The 19,733-nt window shown below is 46.5% G+C and overlaps 3 protein-coding genes across 3 annotated transcripts in view; 2 read left to right on the plus strand and 1 right to left on the minus strand.

Moving 5' to 3' along the window:
* Positions 1 to 301: 301 nt before the first annotated feature.
* On the plus strand, positions 302 to 7,205 carry prkg1l (protein kinase cGMP-dependent 1, like). The gene is made up of 19 exons (XM_053871292.1): positions 302 to 491; positions 550 to 670; positions 739 to 905; positions 1,690 to 1,803; positions 2,418 to 2,523; positions 2,613 to 2,676; positions 3,480 to 3,557; positions 3,648 to 3,724; positions 3,787 to 3,852; positions 3,928 to 4,023; positions 4,096 to 4,216; positions 4,295 to 4,434; positions 4,548 to 4,637; positions 6,013 to 6,154; positions 6,219 to 6,382; positions 6,466 to 6,588; positions 6,718 to 6,780; positions 6,862 to 6,934; positions 6,991 to 7,205. Exons 1-19 carry the CDS (start codon positions 302 to 304, stop codon positions 7,069 to 7,071), a joined length of 2,076 nt encoding a protein of 691 aa, XP_053727267.1. The 3' UTR covers positions 7,072 to 7,205.
* Positions 7,206 to 7,841: 636 nt separating this feature from the next.
* Positions 7,842 to 19,457, plus strand: acsl2 (acyl-CoA synthetase long chain family member 2). The gene is made up of 20 exons (XM_053871974.1): positions 7,842 to 7,933; positions 12,088 to 12,308; positions 12,375 to 12,489; positions 12,858 to 12,922; positions 12,983 to 13,084; positions 13,319 to 13,418; positions 13,566 to 13,744; positions 15,030 to 15,062; positions 15,206 to 15,257; positions 15,332 to 15,405; positions 15,646 to 15,723; positions 16,762 to 16,896; positions 16,956 to 17,090; positions 17,153 to 17,321; positions 17,387 to 17,475; positions 17,549 to 17,665; positions 17,724 to 17,867; positions 17,938 to 18,039; positions 18,106 to 18,177; positions 18,245 to 19,457. Exons 2-20 carry the CDS (start codon positions 12,090 to 12,092, stop codon positions 18,380 to 18,382), a joined length of 2,118 nt encoding a protein of 705 aa, XP_053727949.1. The 5' UTR covers positions 7,842 to 7,933; positions 12,088 to 12,089; the 3' UTR covers positions 18,383 to 19,457.
* The window catches only part of bin3 (bridging integrator 3), a 31,805-nt gene continuing 31,007 nt past the window's right edge, over positions 18,936 to 19,733 (minus strand). The window contains exon 9 of the mRNA XM_053871978.1: positions 18,936 to 19,703. Within this exon, the coding sequence (XP_053727953.1) occupies positions 19,557 to 19,703 (147 nt within the window). The 3' untranslated portion in view covers positions 18,936 to 19,556. The remainder of the gene's footprint in view (positions 19,704 to 19,733) is intronic.

A 19,733-nucleotide genomic window follows, 5' to 3' on the forward strand; every position in this document is an offset into this window, starting at 1 on the left:
GTCTATTCCTGAGTAATCCTTTTTTTTTTAATTACCTCAATATTTATTTTAATTTTTAAATGGGCGAAGTATGTCTTTGTGACTACCTCTAGGATTTGGAGATTATAATAGTCTCCCTCTCATTTCATTTGAGCGCCGTCTACTCAGGGACACCCTGAGTCTGTCGCAGTGCACATACAGACAAACAAACATTCACACGATCGACACAATTTAGAGTCACTAATTCACTGCTAGACTGTGGACTGATGTTCTATTGAGTGTGTGTGTGTGTGTGTGTGTGTGTGTGTGTTCCTAGTAGGTCATGGGGACTCTCCGGGACCTCCAGTTTGCTCTGCAGCTGAAAATTGAAGAGCTTCGACAGAGAGACGCCTTAATAGATGAACTGGAGCTGGAGTTGGACACGAAGGATGAACTCATTCGCAGACTGCAGGAAGAGCTGGACCGATACAGGACAGCTGGTGCCTCTTCTTGTCCCACATTTGGCAGTGAAGGTGATGCTTTATAGTGAATCACATTTCAATTGCACCAACATTATAATGTGTCCTGCAGTTTGCCTGGATCCTGTTGAGAGGAGAGCAACGTCCAGGAGGAAGACGGTGCTGCCTGAATTCTTCTCGCTTGACCCAGAACCTGTGAATGAATCCCTCAGAACTATTTACAAAAACCCGGAGTAAGCGCTCAACACTCCAACATCTACCAGAATGCTTCCCTGAACTACACATACTGTCATGCTCTCAGGTCCCAGAGGATAATTCAAGCCGCGTTTTTGAGGAACGATTTGTTGAAGAACCTTGAAGAAGAAGAAATGCTGGCAGTGATTTCCCGCATGCATCCCATCAGCATCCATCAAGGCTGCCAAGTCATTCAGGAGGGAACCAGTGGAGCTCAGGCTTTTGTTTTGGAGGGTACGTCATTATCATTGTCTTGTCAGCTCATTGATCAGGATGAAGGAAAAACCCTTCGAATCAGAGCAGCAGAAAAATACTCACCTGCACTTGAGCTTGTACAATGTCTCTCTGCATTTATGAGTCAGATCATGACACAATATCGAGCCCAACACTGGAGGGAAATAAGATCTCCTTAAAAATAAAAGCCTTCATCAGGTACAGTTGGATCAAAATCTCTTCACTCCAGCTCACGCTTCTCATCCTTAGTCTCACAACAAATCACAGCATCATCAACAAACATCATTGTCCTTGAAGGCTCCTCACTAACAGCGTCTGTCGTCTGTCCATCCCTGAACAGGAAGTCCACAGCTCCAGCAAGCCACACCACTTCCTCACTGTCCTCAAACGTGCGACTGATAAAATACTCTCACAGACTTACTACAGATCTTGAAAAGAAATGGATCAGAATCAGAATGTTTTATTGTCACTGAAGAGTTCCGCAGACGAGGTGCAACCATGCATCAATAACATAAATAACATTGAGATAAAAATAGAAATAAAGTAAGTAAAAAAATTGCGTCTCATCATCTCATCCACTTTTCACCTTTGCACTTCTTGCATCCTCCTTATAGTCTTCTAACTATCAACTATCTATTGGGATTTAATGTACTGTATGTTTGGGCTATAGTTGCTGTAAGTATGGGAAGTATGTGATCATTAAAAGGAAAATATTTAAATCTCAGCAAGGATTAAACTGCTAAAAATAAACAAATATTTAAGGTTGCGTGTGTTTGTTTCACAGAAGGGAGGATGGAGGTGTCCAAAGCAGGAGTGAAGCAGCTCACCATTGTACCGGAGGACATGTTTGGAGAGGACGCTCTGCTTTACCAGTGCACCCACAGCTCCACCGTCTCCGGTAGAATGTCTGGATTTTATTGCATGACATCATCTGTTCCTGTGGAACTCCTTAAATGAGATTCTGTTAGATTCACAGCTGACATGAATAATTCTAAGAGAGGGAGGATCGGGCTGAGGTTCTGGGAGTTAAGGTCAGCTGGGTTTGGAGTGACAGGCCTTCAAGGTGCAGCTACTTTAAAGTGCTTCTTTCTCCTCACAGCTGTGGGGAATTTGAAATATTCACCGCATCATCACCTGCTGAACCTGCCGTGTGCTGAGATCCGAATTAAACATTCCTCCTTCCACGAGACGCTGGCTCACATTTACGGTGACTTTGTGAGAAGTGGTGGAGGTCATCCTCAGAGTTAATTGAAATGTCTGTTTGTTGAGCCCACAACCGCCTCAGCCTCCATTTTAATCTTTCTCCTTTATTGTGTGGCGTCCTAATAGCTTTTTCAGTTGATTGTTCAGAAGTGAAGGGACTTATCTGAGGTCCACAAAGGTCCACATTTCAGTGTGCTCGTCTGGAGGGCTTGGGTACAACAGCGAAATCATGCTGGCGCTATATGAGTGCAGCATGTTTCTCTTTCCCTCCTGAGTCGATCTATCTTGGTTTCATCCGGTGATCTGCAGCGCAAACAGAATGCAGGTTGTGGGTTTCTGACCGCCACAGTTTCAAGAGAGTCCTCATGGAGAGCGGACTCAGACGAATGGCCCTGTCACTGGAGCAGCTCTGCAGGTGAACATCTCGGATGTCTTTGCTTTTATAAACTGCTTATGGAGGAAAAAACATTTTCTGAATTGTCCTCTCCACCTCTGTGTTTCAAGTGTTCCATGTCTTCAGTTGTTACCTGAGGAGGTCATCATGAATCTGGCTGAGCTCATGCACCAGGTCAATCTTCTTATACCTAATTTCTAAGCAGTTTTACCACGTTTTTCGGTGCAGAACATGTGGAATTCAGAATCTTGCACCACACACCGACACTATTACATTACACCCTCGATCGAGAAGTGGTAAAAATCTCCAACTTTGCTCTCAGATTTGATGCTCATATGAACATAAATTAGACTACAAGTCACGTTTAAATGTAGAACTGCATCCTCCTAATGAATGCTTTCACTTCACACTTACAAAACAGTTACAGTATAATAAAACTGATTCACTACTCTTGATTTAATTTACCATCAATAACCATATTTAACCTACTTACACGTAAATAAAGCAAAGCAAAACCTTGTGAAATGACATGATCTTTATTTGTCATCAAAAAGTCCAACCAGCAGCAGAATCAGGTGCAAGTCATATTCATCAAATTTACTTGAGAAAACAGTACAATTGATGCAAACTGTTAAGAAAATTGGAAAAAACGAATAATGTATTTTATTATCCAAAGACGATATAAGTGAAGAGTGAATGAAAGTATTTTTCAATTTTCAAAACTGCTTCTACAGGTGTTTTCATGAACAGTTTTACATTTTTTTTTTCTAGATCTTCTCCATAGTTGGTAACTATCGCAGGTTTGCTGTCAAGTCAATTCAGTCACAGGCTACTGCCACCATACCTGGCTAATGTATTAAAACTGAGCGTCTCAAAACACTGGTCTAAAGTACCTTGGCTTCTTTTTAACAAAAAACAAAGAGAGCAGCATGTGCATGGCATTTTCAATGAGGTTTCCATTTGTATTCTGTGTGCAGACTCACTACACTGAAGGTGACGTCATTGTGCGACAAGGCTGCTCAGCAGACACCCTGTACATCATCATCAAAGGTCAGGTAAGTCTTCATGTTTGCCAAAAACAACACAAAACCTCAACTTGAAATTTCTCTGAGTTTTACCTGTGTTTCTTTTTCGCTTGATTTGAGGTTAAAGTGTCAGAAAAGAATGACGGCGAGGAGAGGCTCTATGAAGGACATTGGTTTGGAGAAGAAGCTCTGTCTGGGTAAGAGATGTTGGATACACACTTCTGATTTGTAACATACATTCAAACATTTACCGTCTCAGAGAGCACGTCTATGGTGTGAATGTCCTGGCTGCCGGCGACGTTACCTGCTGGTCTATCAACAGACAGTAAGTGAAACCAGAAAGTCACTCTACTATTATGGATAAACTCCACCCTCCCCCGAAAACATTTCTGTCTTTCAGAACTTTAAAAGACATCACAAGTGAATGTCTAGTCAACAGCAAACAGAGGATGTTTCCAAACACTGAGTCAAAAGTCCAGTCTGCTTCATACTGCAGGTGTTATGATATTTATTGATCTGTAAATTCACAAGAGTGATGGAGGCACTCACCCGGGTGTCCTTGCGACAGGTCACTTCAGAGGAGTCCTTCCAAAGAGTCTTCCCTGCTCGACACGCTCTCGTCGTGCTCCCTCACTGATTTCCACGTCATTTGCACTCTGGGACTTGGAGAGTTTGGTCACGTAGACCTGGTGCCGGCCGCTCTGCCTTCGCCTGATTCCATGTTTCAGTAATGTCATTTATAGATTTTTCTCCCCACCATGCATCAGGTTCAGCTGAAGAGTCCAGTCAAGAGTCTTTACGCCATGAAGGTGCTGAAGAAGACGCTGATTGTTCCCAGCAGTCGGCGAGAGCTTCTCATGAGGGAACGGAGAATCCTCCCGGAGGCTGCTTGTCCATTCATAGTCAGGTGTCCACTCTTCTGCTTCCATCTGCGCCACTCTGACTGAGCAGTCATTGAAATGTATTTATGCAAAGACATTTCCCGCCCCCCTCTTGTTTCTTTCTTTGACTCCATTCCAGCTTTCACAAGACGTTTCGTGATGCAGAATGTCTCTACGTGCTGATGGAGGCTTGTCTTCATGGAGATCTGCACTGTCTTTTGAGAGAGCGGTTGGTGATGAACACATAACATTACACTTGACCCTGAAACACTGACGCCAGCATTTTTCATGGAGAAAATCTAGCTGGGTCATTCCAATAAACCAATGCATTTCGCATGAAAATATTTTCCCGCAGGCACAGAACAAATATCATTGGTTAGACCTCAGGTTGGGAGAACATGTATTAATAAACAAAGTACTTGTTTATTCACGGTTAATAATCAGTTATTATGGTGTTTATTAGACTGCACTCATTCCATAGTAAACTATAGTCAGGTTTAACAGGACGCAAGTCACAGACAGACATCAGTGTTTTTTTTATGGTAATACATGTTCCCTAATCTAAAGCATAATCCTACTGATACATTCCATTTTATTGTTACCCATTTTTTCTCATTTAATCTTCAATTTGATAAAGTAGCATAAACAGTTTAGAATGTTCTTGACATTGCAATACAGTTGGGGAAACAGGAGATTTAAGAATTTCCCAGTCTAATATGCGTTGCAGGTTGGGAAGGTTTATCTTTACAGACTTTATTTCACTATCAAAAAATGGTGTCACTTAAAGAAATGTTTCAACTAACAGTCAACTGCGGGCATATATCATGATTTATATCCAAGATAGTATGCATTCCTTTAAAAAATTAATACATTCATGAGACATTATGATGCATGTGTAAGTATATAACTTGTCATTTTTGCTGTAGTATTAAAACCCTCTTATAATTATAGTTATTACACATGATAATAAACCACAATATGGTCTCTTATAAAGCAGGAATGGTTTCATCATAATGCCATATGGATGTACTAATACTGCATTATAGATGAGACCTTTAGGTGAAGTGTTACCAAAAACCAGTAGGTTAATAACAAGGGCATAATTCTAAGAATGAGTATTAATAAAAAGTCTGTTATTAAAATGTAAATTTCAATGGCTATGCAAGGCCAGGGGAGTCAAACCAGATTGTCAGTCTGGTGCTGTTTGTTTCAGCTGACGCCTGATTGGTTAAGCTACATGTGTTTGCAGGGTTGGAACAGAAGCTGCCGCCCACTGCAGCCTTTTTATGGATCGATTCGACCCCCGTGTGCTAGGTGCTGTTTATATGACTCCCGGGACATGAGGGAAACTTGAAACATGTCCTTGGTTAAAGTGACCAAAAAGTGTTGGATTTCTATTAACAATGACATTGAAACATGCTTCAAATAATTCCCCACACTTCGGTTTACAGTTTTGATCAATCAAGACATTGGACCGGTTCTGACCCAATGCTGCTTGAACTAGTGTTCATTCAACTTAGCACTTACTGAGTTACACATCAAGCTCAGTTCTTCATGTTGTTGTATTGTTCACTGGTGTCTGTGAAATCTTCATTTGTTCTTAGAGGGTTTTTGGACGAGCGCAGCTGCAGGTTTTACACGGCTTGTGTGGCTGAAGCTCTGACATTTCTCCACCGTGAGCGAGTGGTCTACAGGGACGTGAAGCCAGAGAATGTTCTTCTGGATGAGCGTGGTTATGCAAAACTGGTAAGAAGCAAAGCCATTAATAAGTATGTTAAAAAATAATAATTTGAACGTGTTCCTGTTTTAGACCAGCTCCAGATGTTTGAAGAAGATGGAAGTGGGAAAGAGAACTTACTCCTTCTGTGGTACTCCAGGCTACATAGCTCCAGAGATCATCTTGGGCCACGGTCACAGCTTTGCTGCCGACTTCTGGTCGCTGGGTGTTTTAGTTTTTGAACTGCTAAGTGGTCGGTGGGTTCACTCTCATTCAGCCATATTGTGCATCATCATGCTTGGATGTTTACCTCTCTCTCTCTCTCTCTCTCTGTCTCCAGGCTTCCATTCAGTGGTCCTGACCTGATAAAAACTCTCTCTGCAGCCTTCAGCAGCACCGGCCACATCGACTTCCCGAAAGAAATGAGTGCTGGTGCCTCCAGTCTAGTAAAGCAGCTATGCAGGTGCAGAAAAGCCAGATGATCATGAGGATGCTGTGTGTTTTCCTCTCACTGGAGCCAGACAGACACCATGCATCAGGCAGTGCCACTTCCTGACTGACAAAATCTTATTATTAATTCTTCATGTCTCAGACTCAATCCCACCGAGAGGCTGGGTGGCGGGAGAAACTGGGCCAAGGACATTCGCAGACACACGTACGATGGCGGGTTGATCACACAGGGGACGGTGTGATCAGACAGTGAGTTCACATTACTGGTGCTCTGCTTTTTGCTCAGGTGGTTTGAGGGATTCGACTGGGATGGTCTTGCAGCCAGGACCTTAAATCCTCCTGCTGCTGCTGCTCCTCAGGTACATCACACGTGGCATCTCTTCACAAAGTGAAATCATTGAAGGCCTCTTCACAGGCGGAGCACCTCCTGGACAGCACGTGCGGTCAATACACAGGCGACGCAACGGAACTGGACTCCACTTGGGAGAACTTTTGATCGATCAAACAATCGCTCCTCACCTTCAGGTTTAGTTGGCATTAAATATTGACTCCTTTTATTTCATTTTGGGGGTGACGATGATGATGATGATATGTTCATGTGGATGTGAGAACGATGTGGTTCTGTATCTGTCAGTCAAGGCAATGAAAATGCATTATTGAGTGTTGTTTCATTGACAGTGCTGAATGTTGTTTTGTCAGGTGAAAAGAAATCCAGGGAAGAATATCATAAGCTATGCTCTGTTCATCTGTCCGTAATATAAAAGCCTTCACTCTGTTCAATTATTTCTTTTTTATCACCCTCATTTATTCACACACACTCCGGTGAATCTGTACAGGGAATGCAGGGCAGAAAATAAATGCACGAATGAATAGCTGAAACTCAGATGCTGTCATTATGGATTTTTTTTTTTTACTTCAACAACTTTTGAGTGAGTCAGGAAATTACAATATTCTCTTCTCTGTGAAGTCCAAAGGTTTATTAAAGAACAACTATATAGTTATAATAATTGGAATATAAGATTAGGAAAAACCTCAGTAATGCGTTACTTCTGTATCTTTGCAGTTAAGTCTATAACTGAGCCAAAACGTCAGTAGACTAGTTAGCGCTATCGACATTGTTTATAGTGAATAAATTATGAATCAATAGTTATTATTTTTGGGTGATATTATCATTATAATAAAATGCCATGAATTATTCTATAATTGTGAATCTTATTTCAGTTATATCCGTCGGTACTTTTATTATGAAGTTCAGACCGGATGTACTAGCAGCACTCATTTGTCAGCTTCGACAACTTGAATCCTCTTGGAAGTTAGTTCGGAGCACCGACCGTTCAGAGAAGACGCCTCGAACTTAGGTAATAACACTCTCTTTCTTGTCTGTTTAACTCGAGCAAGGTTTTGCTGTTAACCTTGAATGAGAATATTCGGTTTGCGGCGTGCGTTTGATTGATGGCGAGTCGAGGGAAGTGACACCGATAACCCGCATCCACACACTTTCACTGCAACTGTCCCAAAATATTGATGTATTTATAGATATATTTAGGCATTGTTAGCGGTACAGTACAGATAGGTTGTTGCGGACCGAAATGTTAGTAGCGTGGGTGTATTGATTTAATACGATTTTCTGCCAGCTAAAGTTCGCTATTTAGTTGTACTGCGAGATAACTAACTCCATTTAGCTTTAGCTGGTTAGCAAAAGATAAACAATACGCGGCGTCATGGTGATGTTTTGCGTGATCTTCGTGTGTGCGGTCGGCGTACCGTCAGTTTCCATGGTAACTGGACTTGTCTGAACTTCCACTTTATGCCACAACTTCCATTCCTTCCGTCCTGATGGGACGTTGCTTTAGCCGTGTTTCCTCGTAACCCCCCACTGGAGTCGCGCGCGCCTCGCTGTGTCCCAGCCGACGTTTTTCACTCGACATTCTTCCCGCAAACCAGGCGGCTTTTACGCGCGGCTGACCAGTGAAACTCTTCTCCTCCGGACAGAATTACAGTGTTTGGAAAGTATCTTAGGAATCCGTCTTCTCGCATCTGTGGCCCACATTAATGGTATTGTGATATCTGGTGAGGTTCCGAGTGCTTTGCACTGGGACCCGGTGCTGCCTGGTTGCTGGTGTTGTTTTCCTTGGCTGTTGCACAAATACACGGCAACTGTGTGGTTCTGCAGGGAGACTTGATAGTTGATGCCTGTCTTTGTAACAGCTCTTTCATTTGAGCTTCAGACTTGAGAACAGAGCTGGTTCCCTCTGCTGGTCCTGGTGGTCCAGCCATCCTGAGATTGCTGCAACTGTTGATGATGATCCCTGCGATATTGCCTCCTTCCCGCATGACCTCCTCCCCCTCCTGGTGTCACCCCCTGTTGTTTTCTAGGTCAGCATTCCGCGGCACAGCAGAAGCTCTCTGAGGGCTACTGAGCACCTCTCCTCACGCTGCGTTCCTGGAAAACAATTGCGTTATTCTGTCGGCAGAATAAGTGTTTTGGCTGCCCGGCGAGGTAGTGGAGGCAGATACTGGGCCTGGGTTTGGACCAACCTGCGTCCTTTCAGTGTAGCATCTGTTGTTCTCCCTGTTCATGTGTGTTCCCACAGCCCTAAACCATAGAAGGCAGGTGAGTCCGTCACACATGGGCGACATATCCACGACATGCTCCATCTCAAGCCCCATGTTGCCAGCACTAGCTTCTGCTCCTGCACCCCATTAAAGTGAGTCACTGATAGGGAGACTGAATGTATTGTAGTGAATGAGTATTTTCACATGATACATTCAGATTTTTGCTGATCTTGATATTTCAGAGCTGTCGGACAGGAACTCCCACCTCATCCTTCTGCCTCCATGTATTTCTGTAGATCGGCCATCAGACTACTTTATCGTGACAGGTCCTTTATCATGATCCGCTTCGGCCTTGAGTCGGCTCAAGATCTGTAAAAAATCTGCCATGACAATGTGTTTGTTCTAGTGTAACTGTGTAAAACTGTGTAACAGGAAACATGGATTTTCCACTTCCTCACATGAATAAACACAGTGCAGTGATACATATTTACAATGAACTTTCACCTTTGGCCTTTTATTATTCAGGTTTTTCATGCTTTGGGTGTTTCTAGCTGCCTTGGTTGGACCGAGTCACCTGGGTGCTTTGTTGTCGCCGACTGCCACAGACCCACCCAACCAGCCTTCTAGCTAACAGAAAATCTCTACATAACATCCTCCTGAATAGTCCAAAAGTTTCTTGATATCTCAACAAAACGTCCTCGCGGGAGTGAGATCAGTGTTTTCCATTTATAATTGCACTTTCTAAATAAATGTCTTACGCAGCAGTTGCAGTTTCAGTCGCAGGCTTGTCAGAACAAGCAAAGTATTGTACAAACTAATACCTTAAGCTGACATGTATTCATCAGTGGGCTGAATAGAACAGTACTTGGCGAGTGGCAGCCTCTAAATTTAGAAATGAAAGCTCCTTATTGACGCTTCCAACTTTTTGAGAGAATTTGACACAAATAAAGTTGACCTTCCTCAGAGCACTCTGGTTTCCTCCCACAGTTTAAAAACAATCTGTGCGTCTAAATTGGCAGCTAGTGAGTGTGGGTGAGTGGCTGTCTGTCTTTAAGCTTTATGAGAGACTGGACACCTGTCCAGGGTGTCCCCAGACCAGGGGTCTCCAGAGGAGGATAAAGGAGTATTGGACCTGTTGGTTCTGATTCGGAGCACACTCCTCTCATTTGTCAGTCACCACATGGACCGCGGCCGTCTGCCGCTACATGCCCGCTGCCTGCGGCCCTAACAGGCGTGTCGTCCCTCTGTGAACCAGCCCGGGGCTGTTTTTTTACTGCCTCGTCTCCCGTGGATCCAGGGACGATCCAACACGGTCTTGTCTCCCGCCTTTCGTGCCTGAGGTGTCGGAGACAGTCGTCTCAACATTGAGAGTCTATCGATCTGCTTCAGTCGCTCTGTCCGCCTTGTTTTCTGTCACACGTCTTCCAGAGAGTGGAAACTGGGAGCACAATGGTCCCTGACAATAGCCGCTGTGAGAGAGGAGGGGCCAATGGGCCAGGGAGGGGGGGGACACAGAAGGCTTTCTTCACTGCCTCCCATCATTTCTTCATGTGTCACTTGTGAGAAAGCCTCTTTATTATTGTCCAGTGAAAGGACCGGAGGGAAGGTGAGAAGCTTCGGAAATGTGAATGAATGTGGGGGTGGAGGTGACTCACAAGGCAGATGATGCCATTGTCTTTCCTTCTTTTATTTCATACCGAGAGAGAAAGTAGGTGAAGGGTGAGAGGGTGCCACTATTTTGAAGTAAGTACCTTTCCTGCTGGTGCGTAAACTTGTAAACAGTAAATCAGAGAGGCGGGCAACGGAGGGCTACTCCGGACCTCCCTCTCACCCCATCTCCCGACTGTACACCCAGACGCTCATGAATGGGAGAGCAGCACGACATGACTGAGAGTAACCTCTGCGCCTGCTTCTGTGAAGCCAATGGTTGCTACTTCCTGGTGTCGCTCCACCGCTCCCCCTCAGCACTCTTTTCTCCTCTTGGAAGCACCGAGTGCCAAGTCAGTGTCGCACTTTCCTCCTGCCTTTTATCCAAACTCCCCCCAGTTTTAGTTCCCATGAGGAGCTGCACTGGAAAGTGAAGTTACTTGAGCTGTGTTACGTTGAATTCTTGTCTTTGCAATGAATGACTCTTCTTCTCAGAGACTCAGAAACTAGAATAGAATTGCACTTTATTGTTTTACATGGGTATTAAACCAGTGATGGGCTGTCTTCCAACATCAACAGCTCAGCCTGAAACTGTGGAAATGTTTCATGATGTTGTGTCCTGACAGTTTCTCCTGTGCTCTTCACGATTATTATTATTTTGATCCGCTAGTTCACGTTGTTCCCACTCAAGGGCCGCGAGTGCTTGGAAACTAAAGCCACTCAGTTGAAACGCAGCGTGTTTGTCGAGCTTGTCACCCATGAAGACCAAAGTGGTAACACTTAGTTGTTTACAGCTGTGAACAAACACCCAGGAGAACTCATGTGGTGCTGAACATGAACTTATGGCAGACTGTTGCTGCTGTTGGTTTACAACTGCATTTCCTGTTAGAAGAGTGACATTAAAGAAGTGTTGAAATGGTGAAGAGGCTGGGTCCACACCTTGGCAACACTTCAATTCTAGTCTTTTGTGTGATGGAGATTGCAACAGCTTTTCTGAGAAGATGTTTTATCATCCCAACCTTCAGGCACAGCGTGTGCCAGTTCAGTTACGGTGCCTCAAGTGTTAATATCCACGACATCCGCCGGAGACAGCTGTTAGCCTGGATGAAACTGGGTCTGACCCAGGCTCTCCTCCCGTTCCAGTTTTGACTTGACTGTGTTGTTTGAAGCTACATAAACAATGTTGGAGCCCAGATACAACATTGTCCTGGCTGTTTCCTGCAGCAGTGAAGATGTTCCTACATGTGCGGAGGTAATTCAGGATGTGAGAAGTTGCTAAAGAGCTGGCGCGTCTTCTCTCCTCTCACAGGAATGCATCTCCAGGAGTGGTTACGATCACTTGGCTCAAGCTCTGGACCTGTTCTGTCAGAACCTAAAGACACCCGCGGCCTGCTTTCCTCGCTCTCCCTGTCCTCCTCGTCTCTGCTGGGTTTAGGGGCTCTGGCGTCTCTCACCGTGTACTGGCTGGTCACACGTCCTCGACCCATGCGACCCCCCTGTGACCTAAAGGCCCAGTCCGTTGCCGTCAATGTGAGTGGCTCCGTCGCCGTCAAACTCGCTGTGTTCCATGTCCAACTCTTTGACTGTTGGATTCAGGGCGAGGCAAGCTGTCGACGGTCGGCTCTGCTCAAGGACGACACGCTGCTGGAGTTCTACTACGATGACACCAGGACGGCGTACGACATGTTCCAGAGAGGCCTGAGGATCGCAGGTGACAGGGCCAGGGGGGGCTGCATGTCTCTGGGCTGTTTTACTTTCTATCAAGCTCTTTAGACCCATCCTCACTGCTCAGGTTGAAGAGGAACTTCCCCTGGTTCTTCATAAACAGCAGCTGCAGAGGATGTTAGATGGAGGTGAACACTGAAACATGACGCTGTCAACTCTGCTCTGATAGAAGATTTAAATTGAATCCAAGAGATGGACGATACATATTTGATGAAGCTCAATACCCAGTTAGAGGGTCTTGAATAATGCAGCTGTATTTGCTGTTGACGTTGATAGCATTGTATTGACCAACAGTTATTGAGATAAGTGTCATTTAATATGTAATAAAAAGGGTGTCCACCCCGACTGTTTCAGGAAACGGTCCATGTCTTGGCTACAGGAAGCCAGGCCAGCCGTACGAGTGGATCTCCTACACTGAGGTCAGACGTGAGTTGGGGAGTACGACCAGCAGACTTAATATGGTGCTTGAAACCCGACAGGTCGCAGAGCAGGCGCAGGTTCTGGGCTCCGGACTTCTGGCGAAAGGCTGCCAGCCAAACCCAACACAGTTTGTGGGAATATTTGCACAGAACAGACCAGAGGTGGGCACTTTTCTCTCGTGGCTTCTGAGTCGCTTTAGAACATGTTCATGTAATCTATAAATGATTTCAAGTTAAGTTATAAATAGTTTATTATTCTGGTGTAATACATCACCGTTATTTGTTCATCTGGTTGACCTCTGAACGTCATGCAGAATAACGTTTTTTTTCCTATAACGGTGTTTTGAGCTTCAACTGTATGAAAGGTAGAGTTTTGTCTCCCCCTGCTGGCGACAGTGGATGATCACAGAGCTGGCCTGCTACACCTACTCCATGGCAGTGGTTCCTCTCTACGACACTCTGGGTCTGGAGGCCATGGTCCACATCATCAACCTCGGTGAGTCCTTTAACCACAAAGTAACTCCATTTGTGATTTATGTATTAGTAGTTGGAGACATGTTTGCTGGGGTTATCAACGTTGATGTTGAGTTCACTGACGTACATCACCTTCAAATCTGACAAGGCTGTGACCTCTTCATTCCAGCGGAGATCTCTCTGGTAATCTGCGACCGCGAGGAGAAGGCCACGTCCCTCCTGGAGAACAAGGAGCGCGGCGTCACCCCGACGCTCTCCTGTCTGGTTCTGTTCACCGACTTCAGCCAGGCGTTTGTGGAGCGAGCGAGGAGCAGCGAGGTGGAGGTGCTGGAGCTGTCGGAGCTGATGGTGAGTTCAGTGAAGCTTTAACAAGTTTTGCTAGTTCAGTTTTGGGATCCTAAATTTCAGAGGTAGGTAGGGGGCGCCATCTGTTTAAAGATGACTTGAGCGCTGTTGAAACTAGGGGTGCACGTTCAATCCCGATACTACGAATCTGGATATCGGCAGATACCGATATTCCTCCAATCCAATACCAGAGCTCAGTTGGCTGTTTTGTTCACCATTATTGTGGATTGCGCATGAATTGGAGGAGGCAACTAGAGGTCAGTGTCAGACCAAAGAAGGAAAACAGTAAAACGTTATCCAGGAAACCAATTTTCAACTTTGAAGGTATAACATGAGCATACGACGTATAATAAATCCAAGACAGACATATGTAGAAAATGAATGGATACAAGATGCTACTTCATTTCATCAGCAAAACATTGTATACTCGCTCTTGCTGTTTAAATAAATCCATTTTCCCACTGAACAGTGATGTGTGATAGACCTCTGACATCTAACATCGGCGGTATTTGTGTCATTTAAGGACACACACTGCGTTTTGTGACTCGCTCCACTTTATTCACGTCAACTTAGGGTTTCAGCTGACTCATAAATACGGCACATTGCAGGACTGAAGTGAGGGAGTTTTAGCTCCGGTGCATCCTGCTAAACTCTCGCATGCTAACTGGCTACATGTTTTCAGCTGATGTCTCTGTGAGCTCACTGCAAACTGTGGAATGGACTTCCTAAGGCACGTATCTTGCCTCTCACCAATGTACACGAGATCCATTCCACAGTTTGCAGTGAGCTAACAGAGCAGCTGACTGTAGAGAGATTTCAGCTGAAAACATGAAGCTTTGACTCTGCTCTTGGATCAATCATCATCTCTGCAATTCCTGATCCGTTGAAATCCATCACATCCCGAGAGCGACCTCTAGTGGCCCCTGAACGTCAGGACCCTGTTTCATGAAGCCTCACCTGCTCTTTACGAGTCATGAACGTGTTGTCAAGTGAGCAAGTCACACTGTTCGAGTCAGATGAGACCACACAACTGCTTAAGGAGGCTCACGGTGTTGGACACATGCATTGAAAGAACTGTAGCGCACATGAGACCGCCACATATTCCTGCTGTGGAACTGTATTTTTTGTGAATATTTTCTCCGCATCCCCCCATTGTACTCCACATACTATAATAACTGTCTTCCTGGGTCAGTGTCTGATGCAGGCCTGAATGTAGTCGTGCTCCAGTGGATTGCTCCCAATGTTGTGCTTTAACTGGCATTTAGATCTTTCTGTCTCCCGGCTGCAGGATCTGGGTCGGCAGAACATCAAAGATCCTGTGGTGAGTTCTTCATTTCCCATAACCCTGGTGCGCGGCGGGACCATGGCGACCCGCTAGACGCCGTCGACACCGGCGCGTAAACAAGCCGAGGATGAAAGCCGGAGGAAGTCAGTGCTCATGTCTGGGGTGTTTTATTGCCGCAGCCGCCGCAGCCGCAGGATCTGGCCGTGGTGTGCTTCACCAGCGGAACCACAGGTACGTCTGATCCATCAGCGTAATGATCCCCTGCTCACCAGCGCTCTTCCTAGCGTCCTTGTTTGTTTATCCAGGGAAGCCCAAGGGAGCCATGATCACCCACGGCAACATCGCCTCCAACACGTCCTCTGTCATTAAGATCCTGGAGGTCTGTCTACTCTTCCCCCTCCTGGTCTAATTGAGAACAGCCACACCTCACTTCACATCTGCCCCCCCTCCGCCCCCCCGCTGGGTCTAATCTATGATTAATTGAGTGTTTGATTGCCCCGTCGCTGCGAGCTACTTAAACTAATTGCTCCGGTATAAAGACTCGGCTCTCTATTGTCTCGGAGGAGGGCTGGTGTTCGATGGGGCGAGCGCTCACCTCCCTCTCCCCTCCATCTCTCAGGGGTCCTTCGTGATCCGACAGGAGGACGTGTCCATCTCTTACCTGCCGCTGGCTCACATGTTCGAGAGGATGATCCAGGTAGGAACTGACTGGACCTTCACTCTCACATGGATCTGACTCCAGCTTCCACGTTGCTTTCAGAATCAGAAAACTGGTCGTAACATGCTCTGTACACAACATATAACTATAAAATGAAATAAGAAGAAAGGAGCTCCTGTGGCGCTCATGGGTCGTCTCAGTCTGTTGGTCCATGTGCTTCTTTATTGGACCAGGAGTGGATGGAGGGGGTGGGTGACGTTGTCCTGGATGCTCCTTAGTTTCAGGAGCATCCTACTCTCCATAACCGTCTCCAAGGAGTCTGGTTTCACCTCCACCACATCACCAGCTCTGCGGAAGAGTTTGTTGAGTCTGTTAGTGTCCGCCACCGCTCATCTGCTGCCCCAGCAAACTGGACACCACAGACTCATATAGCATTGTCTCGCAGACATTGAAGGACCTGAGCCTCCTCAAGAAGTAGAGACGACTCTGACCTTTTTTGTAAAGGGCCTCAGTGTTCCGAGCCCAGTCCAGTTTGTTGTGGACCCCAAGATATTTATAGTCCTCAACCATATCCACATTGACCCCTGGGATGGAAACGGGGGTCACAGAAGACTTGGTCCTCTGTAGGTCCACCTCCAGTTCTTTGGACTTTGCCACATTGAGCTGCAGGTGGTTCAGCTCACACCAAGCAACAAAGCACTTTGAACAGGAGATGAAAAGTGGTAATTCAGTGGGAGGGTCTGCAGTCCTGACCCCACCACCCGAGTACGCTGTGTTAAGCTGCAGCTTCATTTTAAATAAGGGATATTTAACCATCTTAACACATGGACTGAAAAGCGGTTGGTAACATGAAGGTCTGCAAAAACTGTGGCAAACTTCAGACAGGTGCTCGCATGAGTCTTGTCACCTATTTGCGCCGTGAAATTGGTGAAATCGGACCTCAGCCTTAGTCATGTTCCATGAATATTCACAACCAATTTGTTGGGAAAACAAACTCTTCTGTCGCTGCTCTGTGTGACTGAAGTAAACACCACGTACCGAATATTGAAAGGTCGCCCCCTCATGGGCTTCTCTCAGGTGTCCATGTTCTGCCACGGTGCTCGAGTGGGCTTCTATCAGGGCGACATCTCCCTCCTGATGGACGACATCAAGACTCTGAAGCCCACCTTCTTCCCTGTCGTGCCTCGACTGCTCAACCGCATCTACGACAAGGTGAGTGGAGGAGCGTCAGGTCCGAGGTCCACCAACAGACCCCGGCTGGTTCTGTGCAGATCCTGGGCTCTGTGACGTCGCCGCTGAAGCGGGCGCTGCTCCGATACGCGGTGAGGAGGAAGCAGGCGGAGCTGAGCAGCGGGGTCGTGAGGAACAACAGTCTATGGGACAAACTGGTCTTCAACCGCATCCAGGTGCGTCGAAGGGTCACACAGGGTCGCTCAAGAACATCAGCAACTCTTCATTGGTCTTTCAGGCCAACCTCGGAGGGAACCTCCGCTTCGCCCTCACGGCGTCAGCTCCCATCTCTCCCACCGTCCTCTCCTTCCTCAGAGCCACTCTGGGGTGTCTCATCTTTGAGGGCTACGGTCAGACCGAGTGCACCGCTGGCTGCACCTTCTCCATGCCGGGCGACTGGACTGCAGGTCGGACCCGGTCAGACCCACAACCCAGTCTCCAAACAGTGTCCTTACGTGCGCGTCTGTGTCAGGTCATGTCGGTGCCCCTCTGCCCTGCGCCATGGTGAAGCTGGTGGATATTCCAGACATGAACTACTACGCCAAACACGGAGTGGGAGAGGTGAGGAACCAAAAGATGCTGAGGCAGCGCATGGAGAAAACGTCTGCTCAGCAGGTGTTTCATTGCCTGCTAGATCTGCATGAGGGGCCCCAGTGTGTTCCGGGGCTACCTGAAGGACCCCGAGAGGACAGCCGAGGCTCTGGACAGCGACGGCTGGCTGCACAGCGGCGACGTGGGACAGTGGCTTCCGGTATGTCCAGCTCCTCAGACGTTGATGGGACAGTGGTGTAACAGTTTCCTCCACACAGAACGGGACCCTGCGCATCGTGGACAGGAAGAAGCACATCTTCAAGCTGTCGCAGGGCGAGTACATCGCGCCAGAGAAGATCGAAAACGTCTACATGCGTTGTGTGCCGGTGCTGCAGGTGTTCGTCCACGGAGACAGTCTACAGGTTGGATGGCCCCACCCCTCCACAAATTCTCTCAGTGTTGCCTCAGCTGACTTATGGATTTGCTCTTCAGTCGTACCTCATAGGAATCGTGGTCCCTGATCCAGAAGTCTTTGTGGACTGGGCGAAGGATCGAGGCTTTATGGGCTCACATGAAGAGCTCTGTGAAAACCCTGTACGTCGTTCACAACTGCAACTCCTTAAATGGCAGCAGAGTGAATGAGCTGTTTTCTGCCTCCAGGATGTGAAGAAGGTGGTGTTGGAGGACATGAGAGCTGTCGGGAAGGCAGCCGGACTGAAGTCCTTCGAGCAAGTGAGGCGGGTTCGTTTCGCTACGGGTAGTGACGGCACCTCTGACTGTGCCCCTGTCTCCCTCTCAGGTGAAGGACTTACACCTGCACCCAGAGACCTTCAGCGTCGCCAACGGCCTCCTGACCCCGACCCTGAAGAGCAGACGCGCCGACATCCGCCGAGTCTTCCAGCCGCAGATCGACAGGATGTACAAGACGACGGCGTGAGCAGCCGTGCGATGCCTTCACTGGAGCAAAGAAACTTGGAAATAATCTCAAACACGGCTATTCAATGTCGATAAAGACCTAACAAAAGAAGACACTTTCTACTATCAGCAGAAACCACCATGGTACGTTCACGGGCTGCTGCAGTGATCGTAAATGATGGTGTTCTTCAGTAGACCATGTGATTGGAGGAATTCCAGATGTCCGAGGAGCACTTGAACGCACCATCAGGAAGTAGCTGCTGCATTTCTTTTAAACAACATTGTACATTTGTATTAAGCGAAACTGAGTCTCCAGTGGCGCCTTCACCCAAAACACAACGCATCCTCCTTCCCACTAAAGCAAAGCAACGGTTTACTAACAGCTGCGATGTAACACAAGTTTACTTCTCATCTTCCCGCGTCAGAACAAAGGTTCATTTGGCCGTAGAGAAGACGGAGAGCGCAGAAGTCCAAGGCAGATGTTGTCAATAACCTGAACCTATTAGCACGGAGAGCTTTGTTAATTTAATGGTGTTGGTTTTGGATCGACCCAATAAAAACCCATTAACGACATTTGTCATATTTATTCTTCCACAGTTGATTATAGACAAAAAACAAAACTGCAAATTACATTAAGTTAAAATCCACTGCTAAAACCTTCATAACAATAATAAAAAAAAAGAATTATGTGTAAAACATCTGACTCAGTGTCTGAGTCTGTGAACCAGGACCAGACTGTGGAGCTGAAGTGACACCAGTGCAATAGCTGTTTGATTTGGTCCAAAGTGTGAATTAAAAAAAATAAAATAAAAAAAAGGCCATGAAAATCTAAAAAGAGGAAGAACACAACTTACAGTCACAATAGAACAATGGGGGAGAATTTAACGCTGTCGTTACCAGTATGAGCCACTAGAGGGAGCACCAGCACTTGTTTTTAACAAAATGGCACATGAGACGAATAAAAGGCCAAAATTTTGGGTTCCAGATAGAATCTAAAACAGAGATCCACTTCTGTGGACGAAACCACAATTGCTGCCGTGAAACACAAACATCCTACCGTTATAAATAGTTCTCGACTCCCTCAGCAGTAAGTGTCCGGAGCTGTCGTGAAGCGCTGAGCCGATGGCTTCTACTGCGGCGGTGCTTCACCGACAGGGTTGAAGAAACAAGTTCAGGGAGGTCGAGGCTTACGCTGCTCAGTCGTCTGCCACGATGGACAGGGATCGCAGCTCGTTGAGCTTGGCCTCCGTCTCCTTCTCCCGCTGCTCGTCGGTCAAACCGGCCTGGTCGATCTGATCGGTCAGTTCGCTGAAAGTCTTGTGCATTTCTGTGAAATACACAACCTGGAGGAGACAAAAAGAATAATAATGACT

This window comes from Synchiropus splendidus, chromosome 7 (genome assembly GCF_027744825.2).
Source record: "Synchiropus splendidus isolate RoL2022-P1 chromosome 7, RoL_Sspl_1.0, whole genome shotgun sequence".
In the NCBI taxonomy this organism is placed as follows: domain Eukaryota; kingdom Metazoa; phylum Chordata; class Actinopteri; order Syngnathiformes; family Callionymidae; genus Synchiropus; species Synchiropus splendidus.